This window comes from Electrona antarctica (assembly GCF_951216825.1).
Source record: "Electrona antarctica genome assembly, chromosome: 4".
NCBI lineage: Eukaryota > Metazoa > Chordata > Actinopteri > Myctophiformes > Myctophidae > Electrona > Electrona antarctica.
This window is the reverse complement of record NC_136809.1, coordinates 35420208-35445652: the sequence shown is the minus strand read 5'-3', so window position 1 is coordinate 35445652 and position 25445 is coordinate 35420208. Positions and strand designations below refer to the sequence as shown.

The 25445-nt window shown below is 41.5% G+C and overlaps 2 protein-coding genes across 2 annotated transcripts in view; one reads left to right on the top strand and one right to left on the bottom strand.

Moving 5' to 3' along the window:
• lcor (ligand dependent nuclear receptor corepressor) overlaps positions 1 to 796 on the bottom strand; it is a gene marked incomplete at its 5' end in the record, with an annotated part of 84554 nt that extends 83758 nt beyond the window's left edge. The window contains one exon of the mRNA XM_079498397.1: positions 700 to 796. Within this exon, the coding sequence (XP_079354523.1) occupies positions 700 to 796 (97 nt within the window). The remainder of the gene's footprint in view (positions 1 to 699) is intronic.
• Positions 797 to 2173: 1377 nt separating this feature from the next.
• Positions 2174 to 23774, top strand: LOC306921287 (MORN repeat-containing protein 4-like; the record flags this gene model as incomplete). The annotated part of the gene is made up of 5 exons (XM_079498396.1): positions 2174 to 2291; positions 3292 to 3366; positions 19180 to 19294; positions 22185 to 22294; positions 23608 to 23774. Exons 2-5 carry the CDS (start codon positions 3300 to 3302, stop codon positions 23772 to 23774), a joined length of 459 nt encoding a protein of 152 aa, XP_079354522.1. The 5' UTR covers positions 2174 to 2291; positions 3292 to 3299.
• Between the last annotated feature and the right edge of the window lie 1671 nt (positions 23775 to 25445).

Here is a 25445-nt window from a genome sequence, read left to right as displayed (position 1 = left end):
CCCAAAAATAATCAAATACACTTTAGAACCAAGTCCCAAAAAACGTAAGCCACAACTAACCAATATTTACAGGAAACTTAACAGAAGAACAATCCCAAAAGTCGCTTATAAAAAGCAGACCTGGCAACACTTCCTATAGTGCCAAAGCTCCACCGGCGTTCAGTTTGGAGAGCAGAGGAGCGCGCATCGCCCTCCCCCCACCAAAAAAAACCCAATAGTCGGAGGCGCGCACAGACACAGCCAGCCACCTGATTGGCCGAGCCACAACTCCATCTGGTACACGTGACACGCCCTGCTTACAATAAATAAACAGCAATGAAATAATATAGGAGGGTGGGGGAATATGCCTATGGTCCATGTTGGGCACATTTTAAGAGCCCCCCCTCCCCCTGTCACCAAACAATCAAAGAAATAACTGACATTGCTCTCGGCAGAGAGACAACAAGCCGTATTGCCATTAACATCCCCAAAAAACTTATAAAGGAATATGTTTTTGGCCATATGTCCGGTGGGAGGCGGGCAGCGCAAGGCAACAGCCAGCGCAAAAAAAGATGACAGCTCCGCGCTGCGCCCCGTGAGGAGCTATAGATTTTCTCCTCCCTGGGAAAAAAAAACATAACAGCAGAATATTAAGTATTTACCCTCCAGAACCCCGCTGGTCCACGGCACACTCTCGCACAATGCCAAAGCGTAGCTTACCTACACAGTGAATGAGTTTGTGCCTCCACGAGTCAAGTTCCTGGCGAAAGCCGCGCCTCTCTATCGTGCATTGCTGCCTTTTGCACAGACTCGCCATTTTCTATCGGCCCCTCCCGCGGGCGTGCACAACATAGTGCTGGGTGCTTCCCTCAGCTGCGCGCACGTCACCAATAGTTTTGAGACCCGGGCTGGCTGCTGGGTGGAGTAGAGTAGCGATATGAGGGGAGTTAGTGCTGCAGCATCCCTTTCTATATGCTGCCTGGGCTGGAGTGGAGAGAGAGAGAGAGAGAGAGAGAGAGAGAGAGAGAGAGAGAGAGAGAGAGAGAGAGAGAGAGAGAGAGAGAGAGAGAGAGAGAGAGAGAGAGAGAGAGAGAGAGAGAGAGAGAGAGAGAGAGAGCGCTGATTTGTCCCACCCACCAAAAATCCCCCCTGCTTGGGGTGGGTGACGGTGTACAGTTTAAAGGAATGTTGGACTGTATTTGTTTTTAGAGTAATGTCAAGAAGTGAACAACTATATAGGCTACTTAAACACAGTTTGCCTTTTTTTTCTCAAAATTTTGCTATGGATTAGTGTATGTGTGTCAAAGGGCACCATGTGTTTTAAATGCGCAGTGTTTCGATTATGCGTTGTGCATTTCCTAAAGCCGGTGGCCGTGGGCGCGTCAATAATGATGTTATTAACAACAATATAATTATACTCTCATGAACTACATAATTTACACCCCAAAACAAAGCCAAAAATAAGTGAAAGGGTCATGAACATGTAATAAGAATAAGAATTAAAGTGTAAGTGTAGCATATGGACATTAGCCTATTAGTATTATTATTATTATTTGCTCTAGGCTATAGACCACATTATAGAAATGTAACTTACAAGAGTTTGTTTTATTTATTGTATAAGTGTATGGTACAGAATAATTGGTATAGCCTAACGTGTCAAGCTCTTTTGCAGAATATGATTAGATTTTCATTTTTACTTTGGCTTATTGGTTTGGAAAGAAAGACATCATCTCACTTGACAGAAGAACACAACACTGGCACCCTGCCTCACAGCTTCTTTTTTTCCCTCTCCTTTTTGCGCATTGGGGAAGCATAAATCAAGTTCCATAAAATTCACCCCAAACACACGCAGAGCTTAATCGCCAGATTGATGCATGGAAATCATATAATATCATTAACAGAAGAACCTCGGTGGTGACGTGTTATAACCCTTCAGAGACATAGGTAGCTTAACCACATTAAAGACAAGGGCAAACGTTTTTTCTTTCTTTCTTTCTTTTTTTTTTTTAACAGTGGAGCACTCTTGCTAATTAAGTCGTTGAACTTCGGGCAAAAACATTACCCTTTAGAAACATGTCTTCCTCCTCCGAGGGGGGGGACTCGCTTAGCCAATAGGAACACAGCTTGAATTAAGGTCAGGAAGAAGATACACAATAGGATTGCGGCACCTTGGAAAGATGCTGATGCTGTGTGAGGAGGCTAGATACGGAAGCTAACTGTCACAGAGAGATGTGCCGAGTCTGTCTTCACCACCCGCCGTGTTCTGTCTTTGAGTGATGTGATGTAGAAGTCGTTTTAAAATAACCTAAAAGGTAAAAACAAAAATCATTGTTTATACTCGACAATAAGGGCTATGCTGCTCTGCTCACATTGTCTTGCTGTCATGTTGTTTATGTATCTGGAGTCTGGACTATAGTGGCAGACAGTATGCCAGTATTAGGCTATGATGATGTCAGTAGTGTCAGCACTAACTATCATGCCGGCAAGATGAAAGGATATGGTGCCGTTACTGTGGCAACATTAGAGATGGAGGGATACACACACACACACACACACACACACACACACACACACACACCTCACAGCATGGCGTTGGCGTGTTCATCTGAAAGCATTATGCAGCTGAATAAATGACCATTTATCCATGTTTAAATGTCCATTTATCCAGTGTCAGAGAGGCAGATATTGATTGAAGACAAATACACATATTAGGGTATTTTGTTGGCTATAATTTCATACATTCAATTTGATTGCTTTGTCATTCTCTGTCATTGTCATCAATGCAGGCAGGAAACAATCATAATTATGTTAACACAAAGCACATTATACGTTTATGTCGTTAGCAGTGTTTCTCAATGCCTGGTTTAGGAGCCCGACAGGGGTCCAAATGGACCCTTAGTTAATTAGCCTAAAACATCACAATCATTTTAACCACTTTATCCATTCATATACGTTGGCTCACACAATGCTCACAGCACGTCACTTCATGCCGCGCAACATCTGCAATTTTTGCATTTTTTTGTGTGGAATGTCTGGAAACTAGCTTTGTTTTTGTGTTTTTTACATAAATCTCTTGGCAGTTTGCACAATGCGTTTTCAGATGGGGGGTCTGCGGCCAAATACATATGAATGTTAGGGTCCGTGGCACAACAAGTTTGAGAACTACACTGACTCCATTGTTGCTATATGCTGAGGGAGAAGACACCGTTCAAATTGCATCTTACAAAATATGAGTAATATTGTGCATGTCTGTCTGTCTGTCTGTCTGTTTGTGCACGTGCGATTGTGCGTGTGCATATGTGTGTGTGTCAGGAGGACCCATGACCCTAACAAGAGGTTCCTTCACCTACTCAAATGGTGAAGAATACCACGGAGAATGGAAAGAAGGCAAGTCTATCACTTCTACAGTCAACTGTTATTTCCATGCCATTGTGTGGATAGCCAAATGTGTGTGTGTGTGTGTGTGTGTGTGTGTGTGTGTGTGTGTGTGTGTGTGTGTGTGTGTGTGTGTGTGTGTGTGTGTGTGTGACTGTGTGTGTGTGTGTGTGTGTGTGTGTGTGTGTGTGTGTGTGTGTGTGTGTGTGTGTGTGTGTGTGTGTGTGCCTGCCTATATGTTTTTTTATTATTATTATTTGTCCTCACTCAACAGTAAACAAACCAACATACAACAAAGTGTATGCACAATTTAATGACTTTTAAGACCAAATTGGCTCTTGGATTGACTATTTTCACAATATTCATCAGTGGAACTGAGTCAAACTGAATGTAGGCTAATGACTAGAAACAGTATACAAAGTGCTTGTCAGGGTGGGGGGGTCCCCATTTCAAATATGATTATTTTGTGGCCGGAAAAGTTTATAGGAACCCATGCATGGTCTACTGTAGGTGAAGAAACATACGTTTATAGGAACCCATGCATGGTCTACTGTAGGTGAAGAAACATACGTTTATAGGAACCCATGCATGGTCTACTGTAGGTGAAGAAACATACGTTTATAGGAACCCATGCATGGTCTACTGTAGGTGAAGAAACATACGTTTATAGGAACCCATGCATGGTCTACTGTAGGTGAAGAAACATACGTTTATAGGAACCCATGCATGGTCTACTGTAGGTGAAGAAACATACGTTTATAGGAACCCATGCATGGTCTACTGTAGGTGAAGAAACATACGTTTATAGGAACCCATGCATGGTCTACTGTAGGTGAAGAAACATACGTTTATAGGAACCCATGCATGGTCTACTGTAGGTGAAGAAACATACGTTTATAGGAACCCATGCATGGTCTACTGTGAAGAAACATACGTTTATAGGAACCCATGCATGGTCTACTGTAGGTGAAGAAACATACGTTTATAGGAACCCATGCATGGTCTACTGTAGGTGAAGAAACATACGTTTATAGGAACCTATGCATGGTCTACTGTAGGTGAAGAAACATACAAATTCTAGACCTGCATTGTAACACTTTACTGGAGTATACTAATCTATACACTTCATTAACATTTAATTGATGATGAATTATTGATGAACATGTACGTTAATTCACCATGAATTTATCATGAACTCATCGTCAATTCCTGGTCCTCACTCCTCACCCTTAACTAATGGTGGCGTCACTATGACTTAACCCACTTATTATTATCCTTAGTTAAAGGACATTATTCCAGGTACTTCAAACATTAGTTGTTGTTTTAAATGTGCTCTATAAATAAAGTTGGATTGGATTGGATTGGATTAGTTAGTTAGTACGTTTTATTTCGGTCCATTAAAAAGAGCACATGTACATACAGTACAAACATACATGTATACATTTACATCCACTATAACTAGTGGCACCGAAAAGGTGTAGGCTGAAGCCAAGGCTTATATTGTTGCCTAACCTTATTTTTTTAAAACATAAATCAGATTAAAGCAAAACAAAATACAATATCAGACATATCACAAAAAACACACCCGTGTGAACTGAGTGGTGCAAGGTCTTATATAGCCTGATCAGCTGTGGTCTGACGTAATGTCACTAACCATAGCAACCATGCTCGTTTTTTTGGTTGCTAACCATAGCAACCATGCTCGTTTTTTTGGTACGAACAAACACGGGTACACGGGTACAAAGCCAGTTGTTGGAGTGGTTTGCACCACTCAAAAAACTGAAAACATCAGATCATTAATTACAGAGGAAATTAAAAGGATCTGGATGATAGACTGGTCGAGAACAGACAGAAGAATACATTCTAGTAAAGAAATTTAGTTTTTAGGCATCATACCATGCAGCTTTTTGACCACATGACATGAGTCCAGTTTACACCCAATTTACACGAGGATAGCATTAAGTGATGCCTCAAAACCATATTCTGCAGCTAATTGGCTGCAGAATATGGTATAATAGTATCAATATTTAATTCTTATGTCTGATATACGACAATATAAATGTATAATACATGTGATATAGTAATATTAAATATTTAATTACTATGTACTAGATACCACAATATAAATATATATATATATATATATATATATATATATATATATATATATATATATATATATATAATAGTGTTAATTTAACTCGAAAAAGGAACCAAATGGACCCTTTGTTTGTTTGTTAAATGAACACTAGTAAGTAGTTTACTGTGTTCATAAATGAGAAAGTACTGTATAGTAAATAACTGCTTATGGTGAGGCTCAATGATCTGTAGAAACGTGATGCTATGTGGATGTTATTAGCGTACTTTGATGTAAAAAAAATAGAAGTCTGCACAATGTAACTTTGTAAAGCTCCCAGGCTATAATATAGATGAACGTTTTGATCAGTCTTCATCAGAATCATTTTGATGAAGACTTAACGTTATATTGGTTATATTGGATCAACATATGGAATGTCAGAACAGGTCAGCTCCACATATGGATGGAGTTTGAGGTTTGAGGTCAGATGTAGAGTTGCTGGCCAATATTGATGACATCAGGGATCTCCATATATGGGCAATTTGGGCATTCTCATATATGGGCTTAATATTGATATATATTGTCACGTGATGTCATGAGGCATGACCATATATGGTCATGCTTGGGGTGACCAACCAACCCACCAACCAACCAACTGACTGACTGACGGGAAATGCACGATTTCATAGTAAATGTGACCTGCGGTCGCAAACAACAAATCTAAGTATTTCCTTGCTTATGGTAAGTGTTGCGCTGGGCGGACACGGTCGCCTCGGAAAACAAGGAAGTGTTGATCAAATAGAATACTTCGGTTACTGCATTGTGTATTTCTTGCATCAAATGTTTTCAAAAACATTCTTGAGAGCAATGTTTAGTTGTAAATGACATGGTGTGTTTGTTTACATGGCTGTCACGTCAGATACGGCACAAAATCAAGCAGCGCAGATTGATACGAGCAGGTGCTCTGGATCTTTGATTAGACGGTGGTCTTTACACGAGAACGGTGTTCATAGGAAACGGCAAAATAAAGTATCGTTTGCTGGTGTCCTTTTAGACGAGAACGGTGTTTTCAGGAGGTGAAAACTCAACAAAGTGAAACCACCTCTTTGAGAACGCCGTTTCCTATGGTCTCCATATAAACAGGCAAAACGGCGAATCCGCAAAACTTATGACATCATGGCTCACGTTGGCTCACAACGCATGTTTATTAGTTCCTACAATGAACAAGCCTCCCTCCTAACAAGCGCCGCACATCAGCGATGGTGAATGTAAAACCATGATGTAAATGAAATGCCTTGTGATAGGTGGCAGGCAGCAGCGTTTATGTAGCCTAATGTATTATAAAATATATAATCATCCCATGGCGCGCTATGCCTGCATGCTCTGGGCTGCCTGTCAGCCTGTCTGTCACCTCGATGTGTTAGTAGAAAGCAGGCAGCGAGCGACGGCCACAACCCCGTCGTGGTCTGGAAGCATCATTCAAAACGTGTTGCGTAAAGGGGGGGGCTACCTGGTTCTTCTTCTTGTACGTGGGTGACTGGTGGCCTTAGAGTCCATCGGTCATCATCCAGAAATAACACACTGCTGAATTCAGTGATTGACCATTCAGAATCAAGCATTCAACCAAGCCATGTAATAAATTGTATTTTAACATACTGTACCATACAGATTAAACAAATTTTCATTTTATTCATAAAAAAGTTATATAGTGAGGCTTTAATCGCAGCGGAAACATCTAATCTATAGCCTTTGAAAACTATCTTAATTACCATGGCTCCAATTCAAATTGACTAACGTGTCAAAAAGGATTCAGTTCAGATGGTAGTCGGACTATTTCCACCTGGGAATAACACAACTTAACACAATGCTATCTTCATAGAATTTTCGCCTGTTTTCGCTGAATATTCAACTATATTTTGATGTACAGTATGTGTGCCTATGGAGGGATGTAAATGAACCTCTGCTGTTAGCTATCAATTCAAAGTGCTTTGTAAAGTAAACGAATATGTGTGATAAAGTTAAAAGTGATTTATTGTGTGTTCACACACAAAGATTTCAGCTTTTAGGCAAACAGAGACAGCCAAAGGAATGGTGTAAAACTGGTGCAGAAAAAAAATACAACCATAAGCAATTATGTACGCATTCATAAGTATGCAGATGCGCACGCGCACACACACGCACACACACGCATGCACACACGCGCCATCTGGTGTCAAGGAGGACTGCTGAGAGCTCCCCTGTGATGGGAAATAGCACTAGCTGAACCAGTCTTTGCAGTTTGACAAAACCACATGGATGTACATGCTTAAGGGGTAAGAGTAAACAAAGAACAAGAACAAAAGTTTTGTGCTATATCAGGGGTGGCGAGTGGTTGGGGAAAACATATGGTTGCTCTTAAAGTTAGTTTGAAAGAAGTTGTCACAATTTTCTCCCTTGTCTACTCTGGAGCCACTTGCAAAGGTGTTAGATTATTTCAGAAGCAGCACACCTTTTCCTTCTTTTATGCACATTATTGTGAAAGTTTGTTTATGTATTGTGTGTGTGTGTGTGTGTGTGTGTGTGTGTGTGTGTGTGTGTGTGTGTGTGTGTGTGTGTGTGTGTCTGTGCGTGCGTGCGTGCGTGCGTGCGTGCGTGCGTGCGTGCGTGCGTGCGTGCGTGCGTGCGTGCGTGCGTGCGTGCGTGTATATATATGCATACTGTACATTTCATCTGTACCATGGCCGTGTCTTGGCCCATATCCCTATACACACTGTTGGCACAGTGGTGATTCTTAAATGTATTGAATTAAAATCTGGAAGTTTTTCAGAAAACTTAGCTCAGGATTTATAAGGCGTTCTTTAGAATCAGCCTCAGGTCTAAGTGAATTAAGTAAAAGTATCAATACTGCAATGTAGAAATACTTTGTTACAATTAAAAGTCCGGTAATCAAAATGTACTGGAGTAAAAGTACAAACGTATTGGTATCGAAAAGCGCTTAAAGTGTCAAAAGTAAAAAGTAGCCTACAGTTTGTCGAATGTCCCAATTCACAAGTTTTCAAATGTATAAAATGTATAAATATCTTTTGAAAATAGCAGATCTACAGGCTCTCAATGCGATGCATTGTGACCTTATTTTCAAATGGCCAAAATGTATATAGGGCTGAAGTGGTTAGTGTGATTTCATTTGTAATAATAATAATAATTATTATATATATAAAAAGTAACTAGAGTAACTAAAGTTGTAGTATAGTAAAAGTACTGAAAATTGGAAATCCTCCAGTCAAGTAAAAGTACCTGAAAATGGTACTCAAATGCAGTACTTGAGTAAATGTACTTTACACCAGGCTAGTTGCACATTGGACTGGAATTGAACCCTGCGTCTGGGTTAAGCCAGGGTTATACTTAAATGCACCCAAGTGTCACGCGCACTCAAAATAGCCAATGTACAATCTCACAACGCGTGGCGATGAGGCATGCTGTGGGCCTGTAGATCTGATGTTTCCGATGCGCGGCACCAGCGTGCCAACTAAGTATAACTGCCAGGCTTTAGTGTCATATGAATAATTCAACGGTGAAATGGTTGAACACGGTCCTATGTGGGCTGGTCTCGGGTTACAGGAAGTAGGTTTGGTGTACATCCACAGTCAAATGCATGGGGCTGATGTGGACCATTTACTACTGTGCACCAACACGGCCATTTAACATCCATGCATTACCACTATTGATTGACATAAAAGCCGGACAAATTCAGCTAAACCCTAATTAGCCAGAGACCGTGACCTGACATGAGATTGGAAGCGAGAGGCGTTGGGAAGGGTTGAAGGACAGATTAGAGTCTGTCTGAAGCAGTTTGGTAGGAGTAGTCAGACCGGGAGGGAGAGAGAGGGAGAAATAGAAACCAGTCCATTCAAACCAGCGCTTCAGTAGATAATCCTTCTTTAGAGGAAGAGGAAAAATATAGTATCAGCTTTAAGTGGTGTGTAAATAGCGTTTGATTTTGTCAGTTGACATTAATTCAATTAATTTCAATGGCACTCTATTCATACTGTCAACATGGCTCCTGGCAGTTCATACAAGTTTACAATTTAGGCATTTAGCAGGATGCTCTTATCCAAATGGCAGGAAACCTTGTTAACAAATGACATGGTAAATGGAAAAGGAAATAGAGCACAAAGAAGCACACATTAAACTTACTTACTGTACTTTGGTGGAAAATAAAATGTGTATATCTAAATAACATACGTTAATAATAATAATAATAATAACTAGAATTTATGTAGCAACTTTCAAAAAATAAATAATAATAATAATACATTTTATTTATAAGGCACCTTTCAGGGCACTCAAGGTCGCCGTACAGGTTAAAAACAGTTGATACAAAAACACAGTTAAAAGCAAAACAAAACTAGGGCACAGCTTGCAGCAGAAGACACAGAGGTCAGCCATATGCCTGCCTAAACAGGTGGGTTTTGAGGTGAGTTTGGAATATGGTGATAGAGTCCATGTTTCTGATGTCAGGGGGGAGGGAGTTCCAGAGGTGGGGGGCAGAGCGGCTGAAGGCTCTTGACCCCATGGTGGAGAGACAGGCTGGGAGGACTTTCAGGGTGATGGAGGAGGCAGACCTAAGAGACCGGGTGGGGATGTTGACGTGGACAAGGTCAGACAGGTATGGGGGGGCGAGGTTATGAATGGCCTTGAATGTATGGAGAAGGATCTTGAAGTCGATATGGTATTTGATGGGGAGCCAGTGGAGTTGGTGTAAAACAGGGGTGATGTGACTGATGACAGGGGTTCTGGTGACGATACGGGCAGCAGTGTTCTGGACTAGTTGGAGTTTATGGAGGGGTTTGTGGGGGAGACCACAAAATAACCAAATAAACAACTTATAAACAACTTATTTGCCAAAAGCCTGAGTGAACAAGTATCTCTTCAGTGTGGACTTGGAAGAGTCCAATGTAGGCACCTGGCCAATCTCCATGAGGAGAGAAATTGCATACAGTATGTTGCTTACACTGTATGTTTAAGCATGTAACACTAGCATCTCGTCCTTACAGGCGGTGTGTTGTGATTTTAGTACCTTTGGCCTGCTCGTGAGCCTCTCTTGGCTCGCACTTCAATCGTTAACCTTCTGAGGCTGTGAGATGTGAGGGTTAATTTATACTAAACTCCTGTTTCCTTCACTACGTTCACTACGATTCACACATATTTTCTATGCCAGCCTGGTTAGAGCTTTTTTGAGCTTTTGGTTGTCTTTGTAGTGCACAGCAAGACGCATGCATACGCACGCATACACACGCACCCATACACAATCACACACACACACACACACACACACACACACACACACACACACACACACACACACACACACACACACACACACACACACACACACACACACACACACACACACACACAGTTCCAAGAAAACAAGTGGCAAGCTCTCTGCAGAGTTACGTGATGCAAGTTTGAACTCGGTCAAATCTGCTCTCCAAATCTCCTGTGAAAAACCCTGCTGAGATTAGGGCAGCACTTTAAGCAGTCCTGACTGACAGATGGACTGCCTAATTCACCTCCCCACAGTAAACGAGGAAGACTCAGTATGCAGTATTGCAGTAAGCTCACCACTGCTTGCTTCACTTCATGGTTGCTTTGTACTGTACCTGCCAACAGGCTGCACCCCCGTTGCAGTTGTAAGCTTGTAGATCTGCTAGTCCAGTTTTTTAATGTATGACTGTTGATTTTGTCAACATTGAAACAATATTATGACGATTATGACAAAATAATTGTGATTATCTCAAATACTTTTGATTAGACGATTAGGTAGGTAATAATTGTGATAGGCCTATTGTTGCATTCCTGAGACAACAATTTGATGAACATTTTTGACATGATCATGGGGTGTGTAATTTATAGAAAAATATTTTTTTGAACTACGCCTTTGACGACCGCTAAGCAACTCAAAGCAAGGGTGAACACATCCACTTGTCATTTTGGCAAAAAATGTGGAGAAAAATGTGGACGTGTGTACCCACACGTTTAGCTGTGTTGCTCATTCCACGAATGCCTGGTCCTTATAAAACTGTACCTCATTGTAAAGGGGACTAATCAACGATAAAAAATTATATATAATACAATACCAATTGGTATTATTAAAGTCGAGAAATAACAGACCAAAGTTAAGTTTCCAAACTTTTTGTGAAGAGTTTAGTATAGGGACTCCGCTAACCATACAGTATGGGGTTTTTAAGTGGTTAATTCCAATCTACTGATAGGGGTGCTGTCCTGCTGGCCATTTCATCAGCTCGCTGGAAAATGGTGATACTTACGGTATACGATAGCACACTGGTTCCCAAACACTAGGTCGGGACCCATTTGTGGGTTGCAGACCCATTTTTATGGGTCCCTTTATTTGATTGTTTCCTACATTTTGTTTTTCATTATTATTGTTTCAAAACATTTTCAATAAAACATTTTCAGTAATTCATGAAAAAATAAAAATCTAAGAAATTAGAAAACAAATGTTAAGAAGTAGTGGAAATAGCCAATCTACAAGCTCACAGTGTGGCGCGAAGCGGCACATTGAGAGCTTGTAGATCAGCTATTTTCAGTAGTTTGGGTCCCATGGGCAAACATCTAATTTCTCTTTTGGGTCTTGAGCTAAAAAGTTTGTGAACCACTGCGATAGCAGATGCTATGAGGAACACAAGATCCTTAATTGTCATCAATATCGCCTCTCATCTAGTCACTCTCCTAAAGAGACTGTAAAATCACACCCATGTGAACTGAGTGGTGCAACTCCGTGTGGGGGTCCCCGGAACTTCCAGACCCACAGGAACGCACCCAGGGTGCCAGCCCGGTTCCGGCGAGTCGACACCTCTCCCTCTCCCTCTCCCTCTCTCTCTCTCTCTCTCTCTGTGTAATTAGCAGGCAACAGTGCAACATCTCTCTCTCTGTTTCTAGCACAACAGCGCCACTTTTGCCCCTACTGGTACTCTAAACATAGGGACGGACATAGGGACAGGTACGTGGACATAGGGACAGGTACGTGGACATAGGGACAGGTCCGTGGACATAGGGAGGGACATTGCTGTTCCTTGGAGTGGTTGCACCACTCAAAAATGCATGGGCTCTCTCAAGAGCTTTTGTCATACTTGGGAAAGCTGACGAGTGTACCGTACACCCTCTGCTTCTGGCAAACAAACCAAGTCCTTTCAAAAAACATTCAGAGCCCAAATAAACCCTCTGACCCTGTTGAATATAATAGTGACCTACCAGGCAGCTCAAGAGTTTAGCGTTAGTGTTCTGTTTTGTTTTAATATGTATGTTCTATGGAAAGTGTGATGTTAAATACAGTATACCAAGGAACAAAAGAAGACAAATGTTAAAAACACATGTAATACAGTAGCACTATGTCCCTATTTTGGCATGCCAAAAAAAAAATCTTTGTGTGATAGTATATTATAGGCTATTATATTTTACATTAACCATTCCCTATTTTGAGGAGAACTACCAAAAGTAGCAGAAGCTGACTGAAAGGTGTTGTGAGCTTGTAGATCAGCTGTTTTTGGAAAAGAGGTTTAGTGTAGAGGGGAAAAAGTGCAGACCAAGTACAGAGTGAAAGGTCAAGTTAACACAATATTGACGGTTTAAGTGGTTTAAATACCTGAAAATACACATTATCATGAATCCAATGTATAAAAAAACATGAATTTACACTACACTGACGATAGTGCTTTTAAACAATTGTATACAATATGTAGAGGGGGGGGGGGGGGTCCCTACTTCATCTCTCTCTCAGCTAAGGGTAGGGGGGGGGGTCCCTGCTTCATCTCTCTCTCAGCTAAGGGGCCCATGGCCTGAAAAACGTTGAAGACCCCTGGGCTTAGCGGAAGCGGCAGTAAGCCACAGTATTGCTGTATAGCGGAGCCAGTGGGTGCAGCTTGTTTCATTCAGAGTAGGTCTCTAAGCTCTTTATGTAGTATTAGCTTCTTAAAGACACGCAGGGGAGACCGTGACCTTCTGGCACAAAGGTACTGTCAGCAGTACTGCCATAGTTTGGCTCCATTTCAGACACCCACTAACAAACGGGGATCAATGTTTGTGTCGGCTGCAACGATCCAGTACTAATGTCACATGGGCTGACTTTTTATGTTTTTCTTTTCCCCTTCTCTTTTTCCGCTGTTGTTTCTCAGAGTAGGACCACCCCAGAGTTCCTTGAGGGGGGTTCGGCAAAATGTGTTAATATAGCTAGTATCAGAAGTTTAATTTAATCCAAATTTATACTCATAGGCTATTGGAAAATATAGCAGATCTAAAAGCATATGTTGTAGATTGCAGATCGTAAAATAAATAAAATAAATTGAATGTCAGTTTGGATGAAAATGAAAATGTTTGAAAGCCACTGTATTAGATCAGTGTTTTTCAACCCTTTTCATATCAAGGTCCACTATTTAATTGACATTTGTCAAGGTTATACTTTATTGTTACATCTTGTGTACGGGTACATAAGAGTAAAACTTATTTTGGTTTGTCTTCCTTCAGACACTGCAGCAGCATAGATAATAACAACATTATTATTAATAATGATAAATCCATAAAAAGATGTAAAACAGAAAGAGAGAGTGAGAGAGAGTTGGGTATGGGACGATGATTGTTATTATCGTTTATCATGATAAAAAACTGCTCACAATAATCACATCGAAGAGATTTTAATGTATCTTGAAATTGTCCTTTGTCATACGCTTAGGATGAATTAGCTTTTGTTGAGCTGTAAATTCAGTACCACCTAAACACTATACTTGATAAAAACGGACCAGTAATAGCGCATTTGGTCACTCTATGCAAATTGTAGATCTACAAAAATAGAAGATCTACAAGCTCGATCACAACACGTTGTGAGCTTGTATATTGGCTATTTTTGGCAAACGTTCAGCCCAGAATAGGGATGCTGAGGGTCCAAGTAAACAAAAGTGGCATTTTGATTATCGCAATAATAATGTCCATCGCAATCATTTTGGAATTTGTGACGTGTAATGTTCATTGGGTCAGGCTACTACTTGGCCTCACTCCCAGAACCCACCTCACCCCTGCCCATTTTGATAGGCTACCTAAGCCATTATGGCTTAGGGTTGACGTCAGAGTACAGCAAATTGCAATGGGCCTGGTCTACAAGATTCGCTACACCACCAAGAAGATACCCAGCCTGTCTAAATACTTCCCTAATGTTAATGAAGTCCACACCCACAACACCAAAGGGAGATCAACAAACCAGATTTGGCTCAAACAAGGGATTCAATTAATTTCCCTATGCCACTAAAATGTGGAACACCCTACCAACAGCCATTAAGAAATGTGAATCCCTTGACTCCTTCAAAACCATTCTCAAAGAGGACAGACGGCTGCAATTCGAAACTGGCCCCTGTAAAAAAATAAAAATAAGTCAAAGTCCCCCCCCCACCCGTTTTTTTCCCATACTGTACATGTTTTTCCATTTTTTTCCATTCTTTATGATGATTTCCTGTTTTTCATAGAAGTGTATATTAACGTCTTTAAATGTTCTGATGAATTGAAAATGGAGGACCGTGATGTAAACAAGTCTTAGTGCTTTTCATGGTTTCGTCCTTAAAGTAGCAGTTTTAGTATTGACTTGCGCTTTCATTTGAAATGTACCCATTTTACATATAGGCCTACTGTGAAATAAAATGTTCAATCAATCAATCAATCAATCAATCAATCAATCAATCAATCATAGCGTCCTATCCCTAGAGAGTATCTCCCTACAGTTACATGCACTGTCATATGACAACGTATTAAATAGGGCAGACAGCGAAGATATATATAAAAACCAAAACAAGAATCTAAAACCAGTGACATGTTGTGGTGACCTACTTGCCTGTTTTCACCATGCTCCTAAGGAGACCCACGGACGACCAGAGTATCTGTTTTCAGTGTAGCGCTACCCTGCAGGGTAATCCAGGAGCTAGGTGGACAGGAGTCACCAAGTTCAGCACAAACTCCAGGCAGCCATGTTATTAGATCACATGCGATAGGGTAGTGCACAGGTCCACTCAGATAATGACCTCTGCTCACAAAGCACTCCGGTTTGAGTTTAGTGAATTTATATTTATTGCCACCTATAGTCTATACTAAAATGTACAGTACCCATCATGTAGGGCAGGCTACTGTAGGGGTGGATCGATTTAGCGAATAATTGATTAACCTAGTGGAAGAAAAGGAATCAAATAAAAATGTTAGTTATCAAATTATCGCTTTTAGCGATGTATCATGTGAATAGTTATGTGTTTAAATCTTTACCAAAATGTGAATAAATAATAATACATTTTTATTTTGCCTCTAATGACATGCCCAAAATAGGTACTCCAGGTTCAAAGTAGTTAAAATGTCTAGGATATAGAATTTGCCTCTGTGTTGGGAAATGAGTGTGTTTACTGATATAATGAATTCAAAATAATTCATAACGTTTAGTTTTGTTGCCGTCAGGCAGAAACCCCTCTTTTTTCACACTACAGCGTCACACAAAAGCATCAAAAGTAGCAGGTCTGCAAGCTCAGCATGCGGCACATTTGAGCTATGTTTGAGCTTGTAGATCTGCTACTTTTGCCATTTTTGAATTTGAATCATGAAAAGTAACAGTTTTGGACATATGAGGTTTCCCGACAGAGACGATATGCTGTATATTGCAATAATGTTGTGGTTGTCATGATATCCAAAGGACTTGTGTCAGGGCACACCGTTTGATAGTCATTGCATGGGTGCAGTGAAATTAAACTAATCCCTTTAATTGATTTTTACAAAATGATCAATAATATTATAAAATAATTGATTAATAATCTATCCCGGAAGAAAAAGGGGGGGGGGGGTGCTTTTCCACAGTTCATGGCCGTCACGTCAAACAACTGAAACCCAACTACAAGTCACCAGCTTCAAGCAGCACTATGTAACTTTCCTCTTTTAGCCCGGATTTGAACCTGCATGGGTCTCCTGCACAAGTGGTGAAATGTTTTACCATTGAGCTAATAGAGTCGGCCTGCTTGCTCAGGGGATAAATGGAATCTTGACCATCAGGTCAAAATTCGTGGAAGATCCTGTGTCTGCGTGAGACGACATAACCTTTGACACCTCTAAATGTCTCAATATAAGAGCAGGGAAACAAAATACAACCTGTATATTGTACTCTATTCTATTTGATTCATTAAAGAAAGTTACATAGTGCCACTTTAACAGTCTATCCCTATTGTGGGCATGTCATTATAGGTGAAAAGAAAAAGTAAAAAACGTCAAAAGAATAGTGCACATTTTCACCGTTCATTGTCATGTCAACCAACTGAAACCCAAACTACAAGTTAGTAACTTGTAGTTTGTACATTGTAACATGAAGTTACAGTGCCAGCTTAATTTCCCTTTCATGTGAGAACAGCTGTCCAAACAATAGAATTGCTCCAATTGTGTGTAGCTTGTTGCTCTCGCTTTGACACTTTTAACAAATGTCAGCATCTCGAGGCATCAGCAGCAGCTGTCTGACGCTGTCTTAAAATAATGTTGAGATGCTGGCAGCTGTACCCTCTGATGCTTTGGTGTTGACACAACTGTCATACACGGCTATACAACCATATATATATATATAATATGTAACTGTGTTTGCATTTTATTTTCCTGCTCTTAAACCACTTTGTAACGGTGTTTTATTGTGCTGCTGCGTGACAAACTATGTACTTGTACTAGTATACGTGTCCAAGTTGAACACAAGTCACAACCCCACATCCCAGATGTCTAAATACTGTAGTGTAGAAGATTGCATCTCACATTGCTGCTAGTGCCCACCTCCCCACAAGACACGCACACGCACACGCAATTTTATTTTATTATTATTTTATTATTCAGCTCCCGACCGGATCATAAACCCGAAACGGAATGCTGCCCATGCAGGCTAGCGGACCCTGCTTTGTTCCAGGGACCCCCACAAGCAAAGATTTGAGTTAAAATGTTCGCTTTAAAAAAGATTTGCGCAATTTTTTCATGTTTTAAAAAAATAGCAGATCTACAAGCTCATATAGTGCGTCACGACATCTGTTATTTTTGAATAGCCAAAGTATAAAATAATTGTTAAAATAAAAAATTACACGGTTTTAATGGGTTAAACGAGTTTCTTGATCGACTCGCTACTACCATAGCTTCAGTTTTGTTATGATACAAGCAGATTTAAAATAGTGTGGAAATCTCCTCCGTACTTTTTCCACTATACATTTTTTCTTGTTAAATTCATCTGCGCCCTTATTATGTTCAATATTTTGGAGCGTTTTAAGCCTTTCGGTCCCATTAAGAACTCTTTTCAAGTGTCACAACGTGTCAAAAAACAGTAATTCCGGTCTCTGAAAACTGGCAGAAACGCACGCTTCACTGCGTCTTTCCAATAACACCAAAACATGTCATGGTTGACTTCATGTTTTGCAAATTTGACACAATTTATAGCATGCATCTCTCATCCTATCTTGAAATGAAAACATCTTGGGTTTGGATATAATTGCTTCATTCCTTGTGCCCAAAATGTCGCAAAGCTACGGCTGTCTACAGCTCTCTGAGGTTCATTAATGTGCAATCAGTGGTGTAAAGTAACTAATACATTTACTCAAGTACTGTACTGTACACGGTTTTAACATATTTGTACTTTACTGGAGTATTTCCAATTTTCTATATTTTTACTTCTACTCCACTACATCTCAGAGGCAAATACTGTACTTCTACTCCACTAAAATCATTTGAAAACTTAAGTTACCAGTTACTTTGTATATTTGGATTATTAATACAAAACCACTTCAGACCTATATACTGTATAATATACTTTGCCAATTTGAAAATACCGGTAGTTGATTCACAAGCTATTAGAGCTTGTAGATCTGCTATTTTCAAAAGATTTGAAAAGGATGTGAAAACCTGTGAAATATATGGTCTTCAGCTTAATGAGTACTGTTCTACTGTATATGATTGTTTGTGAATATCCGATGCTATTGATTACTCATGACAGATGTGCTAACCAGATTTGCTAACCTTAAACATATTGATGCCTATGTTAGGATTTACTTAATTATATATTCACACCCACTTTCTTAACTGCAACTGTGTCAATTATTATCAATAATGCTGCTGTGGTCGCCTGGCAGCTGCCACCATCCTTTGTTGTACATCTGTGAGCTGTCACTGGTTTTGATGTGACCAGAAGAAGACTCAGTTGAAATGCGTGGGCGGGCGGCGGAGCCTGTTTATTAACTTTTGCAAAGCAGTGTGCTAAAAAGCTAAAGCAATCAAGTGACAAAAAAAACAGTAGTGCTTGAGAGATCACATTTTAACCACGTACTGTATAAGTATGTTGTTGTATGTTGTCCCTGTCGGGTGGAGAAACCTCATTATGTCCTCCAACACTGTTACTTTTCAGGATTCAAATGTAAAAATAGCAGAGATCTACAAGTTCAAAATGTGGTTCTGCTTTTGTGTGACACTGTACTATGATCAAGAAGGGCGTTAAACACAACAAGTTAAAAACCAGAGACCAGTAGTTCTTCAAGTACATTTTTATACCAATACATTTGTGCTTTTAATCAAGTAATTTTTTAACTATGGACTTTTACTTGTAACAGAGTAACACTATTGATAAAATAAATGTGAATACTTTTTCCACCACTGCTTTACCAATGCTTACCCAGCCTTGTGTGTGTGTGTGTGTGTGTGTGTGTGTCTCCTCCTTGTCTCAGGCCTGCGTCATGGACTGGGTCAGCTGACCTTCAGCGATGGGACGTGCTACACGGGGCAGTTTGAGAACGGCCTCTTCAACGGCTGCGGGGTGCTGGCGTTCCCCGACGGCTCCAAGTCAGTGCCTTGATCCACCTCTGACCTTTCCATTCATTCAAACCTTTAGTTATTCTCGCAAGACATTGAGGTCTCCCTCATTTGTGGTGTCGTCGAGATACTTTACAGTACAATTTCACATTAACATTCACATCAATGATGAAACAAAACAGAAACTTTCCCAAATCGCGCAGTACGTGTTCATTTTGACAGAAAGACTATGATTTTGATGATTAGTCGACTACGACTAGACTAAGACTAAACCATTTCAGATGACTAAATTAGGAATAAAGCTAAATGGTATGTTATTCAAAAGACAGAGTTTGCTGTCAAAATTAACACTGATATTGTGTGAAGTGTGATACAACACAAGTTTAAAAGCAGTTGCAGACATTTGTGGGTAATCTATACCAGGGGTTCTCAACCCGTGGGTCGCGACCCCTCGGGGGGTCGCCAAATTATTTTAGGGGGTCCCCAAATTATTAAAAAATTATTAAAAAAAAAATTGTATTTTCACGATTTTTCTAAAATAGCAGACCTACAAGCTCGTAGCGCGCCACTCGGTGGCGCGCTATGAGCTTGTAGATCTGCTATTTTTCAATAGCTAAATTATAACAATGCTTAAAACACCAAAAGGGGTTCCTGCCCAAAATGGGTTAAGGTTATTGTAGCAGTCAATTTATATTGGGGGTCGGGAGGGGGCGGGGCGGGGGTCCCGAGCCATTGCCAAAGCATTTCCGGGGGTCCCCGGCCAAAAACGTTGAGAACCCCTGATCTATACAATCCAGTAGAGATTTAATATACAATGGTAAAGTCCCATTAATTGCCTTAAAAATATGATATAATTCACCTGTCAGTCAAGGAAGGCAAACCCACTCATATAGGATACAGTGATGAGTTGATGAGAATGTTCACCACCAGATATAAATAACAGAGCAGAATGATAAACACAACCAATGGCTCTTTTCCACTACAAGAACTAGATGTGAACAGTGATATAACAATCAGAACCATAACATTGTATGTCTGTATTAAATAACTGATAGAAATACATTTCCTGTACCTGCAATGCATCAGTAATTCTGTAGTTTATACTGTAAGGAGTTTGGAAGTGCTTGTGGAAGTCACTGAACGGCCCTGCGTACCACCTTTTTGCAAATAATGCAGGCGACGTGTTAATTCGTACATTTCGGGGGTTAAAAATCAACCATACAATCAACCACTCCGCAAGCTACGTTCCATATTGGCTATGTTTGCTTTAGAATATCCAGCTAGACAGTCTGCTTATATGCTTGGTTGCACTCCGGTGTCACATTCCGAAAATAGCTGATCTACAAATCGCTGTGACGCGTTGTGAGCTTGTAGATCTGCTATTTTCGGCATGCAGCCAAGTATAAATCAAGCATTACGTTACGATGCCATCGCGGCCTGCTAAGATTGATTTTAGTCAACAAAATTAACTGTAGAGCCTGTGGCCTGTGGGCCGTGGCTCAGCGGTCCAGGCACCTTGGCTGGAAATCCAGTCTGGCAGTGTGCCGCGTGTTCGACTCCCGATCCCGACGGCCTTTACTGCATGTCACCCCCCATCTCTCTCCCCATTTCCTGTCAGCCTACTATCTGTCCCTCTATAAAAAATACAAAATAAAAGCGAAAAAAAAAACATATAAAAAAAAAAGATACTGTAGTCGACATAAACGCAGATGACTAAAATGTGACTAAAAATAAATTACATTTTATTCAAAAGACTATGACTAAAACTAAATGCAAATTATCTGTTTGACTTTGTTGTGTCTGTGACTGCTAAAACATGCATTACATGTTTGCTCTTGCTGTGACATTTCATTAAGTAGTACACTACACGGTGACATAACTATATGTTTTATCCACATTCTGTACACTGTGTTTTTAAAGCATGGTAATGCAACAGCAGCAATGAATGCAGCAAAGTAAATAAGTTAAATGAACAGGAAGACCCTTACGACCCTCAAGAAATGTGAGGCTTTATAGACCAGAGTGTATGATTTCCTCTCATTTCTGGAGCTATAGGGTTATGGCATGCAGAGGACATTACAGACTATAGGGTTATGGCATGCAGAGGACATTACAGACTATAGGGTTATGGCATGCAGAGGACATTACAGACTATAGGGTTATGGCATGCAGAGGACATTACAGACTATAGGGTTATGGCATGCAGAGGACATTACAGACTATAGGGTTATGGCATGCAGAGGACATTACAGACTATAGGGTTATGGCATGCAGAGGACATTACAGACTATAGGGTTATGGCATGCAGAGGACATTACAGACTATAGGGTTATGGCATGCAGAGGACATTACAGACTATAGGGTTATGGCATGCAGAGGACATTACAGACTATAGGGTTATGGCATGCAGAGGACATTACAGACTATAGGGTTATGGCATGCAGAGGACATTACAGACTATAGGGTTATGGCATGCAGAGGACATTACAGACTATAGGGTTATGGCATGCAGAGGACATTACAGACTATAGGGTTATGGCATGCAGAGGACATTACAGACTATAGGGTTATGGCATGCAGAGGACATTACAGACTGAAAGTGCGTTCTGAATAGAAATAATATTCCAGGGCCAGGGTCATTTTGACAGAGATGTGCCCTTTTTTACTTACCTCATTTTGTTTGACATTTATGTTGATTTGTAAGCTGTGACTCCTGTGAGTAAATACATTTAGGTCGTAAGTTAAGTGGAGTCAGCCAATTCAACTTAAACACTCAGAATCAACGGAAAGACAAAAAGCAGCTAAATTGCAGTTGTGCAAGCAGCTTTAGAATTGGTTTCAAGGTTTGGTTGCAGTAATTGCAAAAGCACTCTTAATGTGCCTGCGTGTGCATGTGCGTGCGTGCTTGTTTATTTTCCAGGTACGAAGGTGAATTTGGTCAGGGAAAATTCCAAGGTGTGGGCGTCTTCAATCGCTTCGATGGAATGAAGTTCGAGGGAGAGTTCAGAAGTGGAAGTGTCGACGGTTATGGTAAAGATATCAATTCACACCATGTACAGTACAGTACAAAAAACGTTATTCATTTCCTAGAAGCCTGCAAATGTCTTTCTTAACCCTGCTGCTATCAATTAAAAAGTTTTTTACTTTTTCTTCCTCATGGATAAAAAGTTTTATTAAATATATATTATTAGGAGTGCCTAAGGTTAAGGTATATGGATTCCAGCCATTTTTCTAATACTTTTTTCAGAAAGTGATAATTATCTGGCTGTGCTCTAGCTGGGTGTAAAGCTCCCATGTGTGTTAACCCATTAAAACCGGTAAAGCATCCAAGTCATTTTAGATTTTAGCTAATATAGAACATTGGTTGGCTATTCAAAAAACAGCAGATATTCTTTGATTATATACTGCATAGATTATTAAAATGGCCACAGGGTGTCCGTGACCATTTTGGTGGTCCTTAATTGACATGAAAAGGTTTTGAGCAGCTCTCATAATTATTATAACCAAATACTTTTTTTTTAAAGACAACTGTAGGGATTTAGAAGACATTTTGCAGGTTGTAACGGGATAAAGAAGGTCTCTGGAGGTAATCAACACGTTTACGTTGGAGGACATCTGGGGGAGGAGGGAGTGTCACAACCGGCTGTAGAGGAACAATGCTTTTAACATTGTGTGTAAAAATAGACAGACGAAAAAGAATAAGACAAAGCCCTCTCTGATCAGTATACAGTATTTGAGAAATGATAATACGGTCAAACTGGATGGACGTGCTCATTGCAATGCATCCAGTAGTGGAAAGTACATGCACTCAAGTACTGTACTTAAGTAACATTTTGAGGTACTTTTACTTTACTGAAGTATTTCCAATTTTTGAATGCTTTTACCTGTACTCCATACATCTCGGATCCAAATATTGTACTTTTACTCCACCCGTAACTATGTATTTGAAAACTTTTGTTGTTATTTTGTAGATTGATTATTATTACAAAACCAATTATACATTAACCACTTCATTTTGTCCATTTGAAAATAGATGATCTACAAGCTCACAATGTGTCGCAATGTGATGTGGCTTGTAGATCTGCTGTTTTCAAATACATTTTTCTAATACATTTTTAATACATTTGAAAACTTGAAACAGTACATTCTACATAATGAGCACTTTCACTTTTGGTACTTTAAGTACTTTTTGATCCCAATAACTTTTGTACTTTTACTCAATTATATTTTGAATAACGGGACTTTTACTCGGAACAGAGCATTTCTATATTGACGTATTGATACTTTTATACTCTTATAAGAGTACTTTTTCCACCACTGCTGTCTATCTCGTGGCCCTGCAGGGGTCCTGACATTCACAGACGGCGGGGGGCCAGGCGCGGGGGGCAGCAGCCAGGAGGGTCTGTTTGAAAGCAACCAGCTGGTGAGGAGAGAGAGCAGCCAGAGCCAGGCGGCGGTGCAGCGGGCACTGGGGGCGGCGGCCAAGGCCCGGGCCCTGGCCATGATGTGACCCAGACCCAGCAAGACCTGGCCCTGGCCATGATGTGACCCTGGTCCGGGCCCTGGCCATGATGTGACCCAGACCCAGCAAGACCCGGCCCTGGCCATGATGTGACCCAGACCCAGCAAGACCTGGCCCTGGCCATGATGTGACCCTGGTCCGGGCCCTGGCCATGATGTGACCCAGACCCAGCAAGACCCGGCCCTGGCCATGATGTGACCCAGACCCAGCAAGACCTGGCCCTGGCCATGATGTGACCCTGGTCCGGGCCCTGGCCATGATGTGACCCAGACCCAGCAAGACCCGGCCCTGGCCATGATGTGACCCTGGTCCGGGCCCTGGCCATGATGTGACCCAGACCAAGACACAGCAAGACCTGGGCCCTGGCCATGATGTGACCCAGACCCAGCAAGACCCGGCCCTGGCCATGATGTGACCCTGGTCCGGGCCCTGGCCATGATGTGACCCAGACCCAGCAAGGCCCGGGCCCTGGCCATGATGTGACCCTGGCCCGGGCCCTGGCCATGATGTGACCCAGACCCAGCAAGGCCCGGGCCCTGGCCATGATGTGACCCTGGCCCGGGCCCTGGCCATGATGTGACCCTGGCCCGGGCCCTATGATGTGACCCTGGTCTGGGCCCTGGCCATGATGTGACCCAGACCCAGCAGGGCCCGGGCCCTGGCCATGATGTGACCCTGGTCCGGGCCCTGGCCATGATGTGACCCAGACCCAGCAAGGCCCGGGCCCTGGCCATGATGTGACCCTGGTCCGGGCCCTGGCCATGATGTGACCCAGACCCAGCAAGGTCCGGGCCCTGGCCATGATGTGACTCTGGTCCGGGCCCTGGCCATGATGTGACCCAGACCCAGCAACAACGCGGGATTATGAATCCCACCAAAGTTCTAGGTTAGACCCGCCTTAACATGTTGTCTGATTGGCTCCAGGACATGCATAGTTTTACTGAGGTTAGGTTTAGGTGTAGTTGCAAAAATGAGGACTGCCAATCACAGTAACCATACTTTTTCAAGACTACTCTTATTTCTTCTTCTTCTCCAGATGTCCCCCCCGAGGGTGGGGGGGGGGGACATCTGGCTTTCAGAAAACAAAACAGAAACCCACTCACAAATCACATGTCTAAGGACAAGTCTATGGACTGCTTGCTTTTATGCAGTGACGTTAAGCTGTGACGTCATGTGGCATCCACAGTGGGCGCCCCTCACTTCATTACTAGCACCTACCTCCGCTATTTATTGATCATTCGTGGTTTACACTATTCCCTGAAGTCTAGGGTTCACTTATCAGTGGTTCTCAAAGTGGGGCCCTGGGGACCACCAGGGGTCCTTGGGGGAGGGGGGGGGGGGGTGTTCCAGGGGGTCCCCAGCGAAAGTATAGTTAACATAGTATCACGATCCCTTTAACCACTGTATCCATTTATATGTTGGCTATTCAAAAAGATCTACAAGCTTGAGCTTGTAGATCTTGTAGGGGGGGGGGGGGGGGGGTACATAATCAATTTGGGGGTCCTTGACATGAAAAAGTTTGAGAACCACTGACTTAAATAACACTTAATTCTTCCTTTTCATCGAAGTCAGCTTGGAATCCGTTGGTTCAGAATCAGCAGAGTTCATTGTTCGTTGTTGCAACACACCGGTGCTAAATCACTTTCTATGACCACTCTG